This window comes from Otolemur garnettii, unplaced genomic scaffold (genome assembly GCF_000181295.1).
Source record: "Otolemur garnettii isolate 467f Iridium unplaced genomic scaffold, OtoGar3 scaffold00166, whole genome shotgun sequence".
In the NCBI taxonomy this organism is placed as follows: Eukaryota; Metazoa; Chordata; class Mammalia; order Primates; family Galagidae; genus Otolemur; species Otolemur garnettii.
This window is the reverse complement of record NW_003852561.1, coordinates 1,974,346-1,977,443: the sequence shown is the minus strand read 5'-3', so window position 1 is coordinate 1,977,443 and position 3,098 is coordinate 1,974,346. Positions and strand designations below refer to the sequence as shown.

The following is a 3,098-nucleotide window of genomic DNA, read 5'->3' as shown; positions in this document are numbered from 1 at the left end:
AGACTCGCTTGAGCCCAGGAGTTGGAGGTTGTTGTGAGCTGTGATACCACAGCACTCTACCCAGGGGGACAGCTTGAGGCTCTGTCTCAAAAAAATAAATAAATAAATAAACAAATGAAAACTGAAAAGTCGAAGAGAATTAAAGGATTAATAAGTAGTCTGACGTCTACAAAGTAAAACAAAACATAGAAAGACAAGTTATCCAAGAAATAACAAGAGGATTTCTAGAACTGAAGGACATGTGTTTCCAGACTGAAAGGGCTCACAGAATTAACTGCCCAATGAAAAAAGAAAAACTTAACCAAGGCACATTAACATGAAATTTCAGAACTATTACATAAACAGGAGACCCTACAAGTATCTGAGAAAGATCACACATAAAGAATCAAGAATCAGAATGGTACTAGATTTCTCATCAGCCAACACTGACATCTAGAAAACAGTAAGTTACTGCCTTTCAAATTTTGAGGAGAAATGATTTCCAATTTTAAATGCAATGTCCAGATTAATTATTAGTCACGTGGGAAGAGAGAATAAAGGTATTTTCATATATGCAAAATTTAAAAATATTTTCCTCTCACATCTTTTTTTCAGGAAGTCATTAGACTAAATAGTTACACTAAAATGAGACAATAAGCCACGGGTAGAAAGACATGGGATGCGCAAAACAGAAATTCTACAACAGGAGAGGCAAAGGAATTTCCAGAGTGATGCTAAATCAAAGTCCAAAGTGCCAGCTGAGAGCAGGCTAGGAGACAGTAAGCCCAACGGGAACAGAAAGATGAAAGGTTCCGCAGAAGCTACCACCAAAATATAAAGGGGGCAGAGGGAGGGTGGAGAGGAAGGAAACGGAAAATCCTAGATTACCTCGTGTGTTTGAATATGTAGAGAGATGCGGCATATCTTTGTCAGGGACTTGTTTGTGGTAATTGGAAAATAAGCAAATGAAAAAATAGCAATTAATTCAAGGGAAAACGAAACATAAAAGGAAGGAAACGCAATCATGGCATTATAGGGAGCATATACAGAACCAGGAATTATTGAACAAATATTTTAAAAGCCAAAATAATGTCAATATATTTATTAAACCCCAAACTGTGACAGAATAATGTTAGGGGGCTGTACAGAAGCAAAGTGGGCACGTGTCTGGGTATTTGTGTGGGAGGACTCGTGTCATGTTTATATTCCCTAATAGATAATGTCTAAATTTAAGAAGGAAGAAAGAACATCATATAAAAATATAGGGGTAAGTAATATTAAAACAATTAAGATTTAAGAATCAAAAACAAGATTTAGGACTGAAGCAAACTAGGGCTGTCAAAAAACAGTTTAAGTTGCATAATATTTTGTTACATCAATCTTTGTACACTTATTGTTTTGATAAAAATAACAGATTAGAAAAACAAAATATTAGGATCATTTTTACCTGGCCAAGCTCTTCATTCAGATCAGAAGTATTGACTTGAGCTTTCTGATCTGATTCTTCATGATATAGATCAAGATCCCAGCCAATAAAAAATGATCCAAGAAATTTCTGCATTTCAACTGTCACATACAACGAAATTGGAATGATGAAATTGTAGAGTACCAAAAAAGCAAGGAAGTCTGAAATAAATCTCAGAATCTAGGAATAAAGAAATAATAATTTAATAAAAGAAAATACATGAGAATTTCTTCAGTCTCACTAAGGAAATTTTTCACAAAGTTTCACGCCTAAATAGATCATCAACTATATTTTCAGACAGGATAATTTCATAAATTGAAATTCATTTATTGAATTATCTTTGTAACACTACATTTCCTGTGGATAATTTTACTGCTCATTAGAATCTTCATCTAAGTAAAAGAAAAAATGGGTAAATTCAAATTGGTTAATTTGTTACTTTTCAGAAGCTAATAAAAAGCCTGGTGTGACAGAAACTACTATTAGCAAAATTATAATCTCTGGAGCATACTCATCCATTCTACTTCTATCCTTCAAAATAACAAACTAAAAATTGAGTGCAACAAAAAATTATGAAATAATTGCTAGGTTGTAAGTGCTAGAAATTAACTCTTTATAAATACAGAATATATAGAAGAGCCTCCTTCAATGGGTTAGCAAGACTGCATTCATCATGCATTCTAGGAAAGATAAAATAATTGTGAATAATATTGAAAATACGACTCTCTGATTACCTGCTTTGTGGTTTCTTTTTTTTTTTGAGACAAAGTCACTAAGTTGCCCCCTTGATAGAATGCCGTGGCATTACAGCTCACAGCAACCTCAAACTCTTGGGCTTAAACAATTCTCTTACCTCAAGCCTCCCAAGTAGTTAGGACTAAAGGTGCCTGCCACAATGCCCCATTATTTATTTATTTATTTATTTATTTATTTGGTTGTAGTTGTCATTGCTGTTTTTGGCAGGCCCAGGAGGGGTTCGAACCCACCAGTCCTGGTGTATGTAGCTGACACCCTAGCCACTGAGCTATGAGTGATGAGCCTGCTTTGTGGTTTCTTGAGATCCAAATTTGTCCTCTCTTATGTACACTGTAATTGAAAGTGAAATTTGGAGAACAATTATTTACCAAAATTGTAGGTTAAATTCTCTTGGTAGTCCATATTTAATCAGTTCAAAACACTAGATGATATAATTTGTATACTACTACCTTCATATCATCAAGACTGATAATAAGACCTGTTAAAATATTCAGAAAAAAATCAAAAATAAGTCAACTTACTCTTTAATTCATTTATGATTAAGATACAGTAAATGGATTAGAAAAGTGAATTTGTAGCATTGACATGGAATCCAATTACGGACACAATTAAAATTTTGTGATCTGTTTGAACTCTTCAAGTCATGCCACAGGGAGTACAACTGCTTACTCCCTAAACTGTAAAAAAAAATACCAGGATAGGCTTGGCGCCTATAGCTCAGTAGCTAGGGTGCCAGCAACATACACCGGAGCTGGTGGGTTGGAATCCAGCCAGGGCCTGCCAAACAACAATGGCAACAACAACAACAAAAATAGCTGGGCGTTGTGGCAGGTGCCTGTAGTCCCAGCTACTTGGGAGGCTAAGACAAGAGAATTGCTTAAAGCCAAGAGTTTGAGGT

At 35.1% G+C, this 3,098-nt stretch overlaps 1 protein-coding gene across 1 annotated transcript in view; it reads right to left on the bottom strand.

The window, feature by feature from the left end:
* Positions 1-3,098, bottom strand: part of ATP11B (ATPase phospholipid transporting 11B (putative)) — a 122,190-nt gene that overhangs the window by 59,681 nt on the left and 59,411 nt on the right. The window contains exon 11 of the mRNA XM_023519262.1: positions 1,427-1,624. Within this exon, the coding sequence (XP_023375030.1) occupies positions 1,427-1,624 (198 nt within the window). The remainder of the gene's footprint in view (positions 1-1,426; positions 1,625-3,098) is intronic.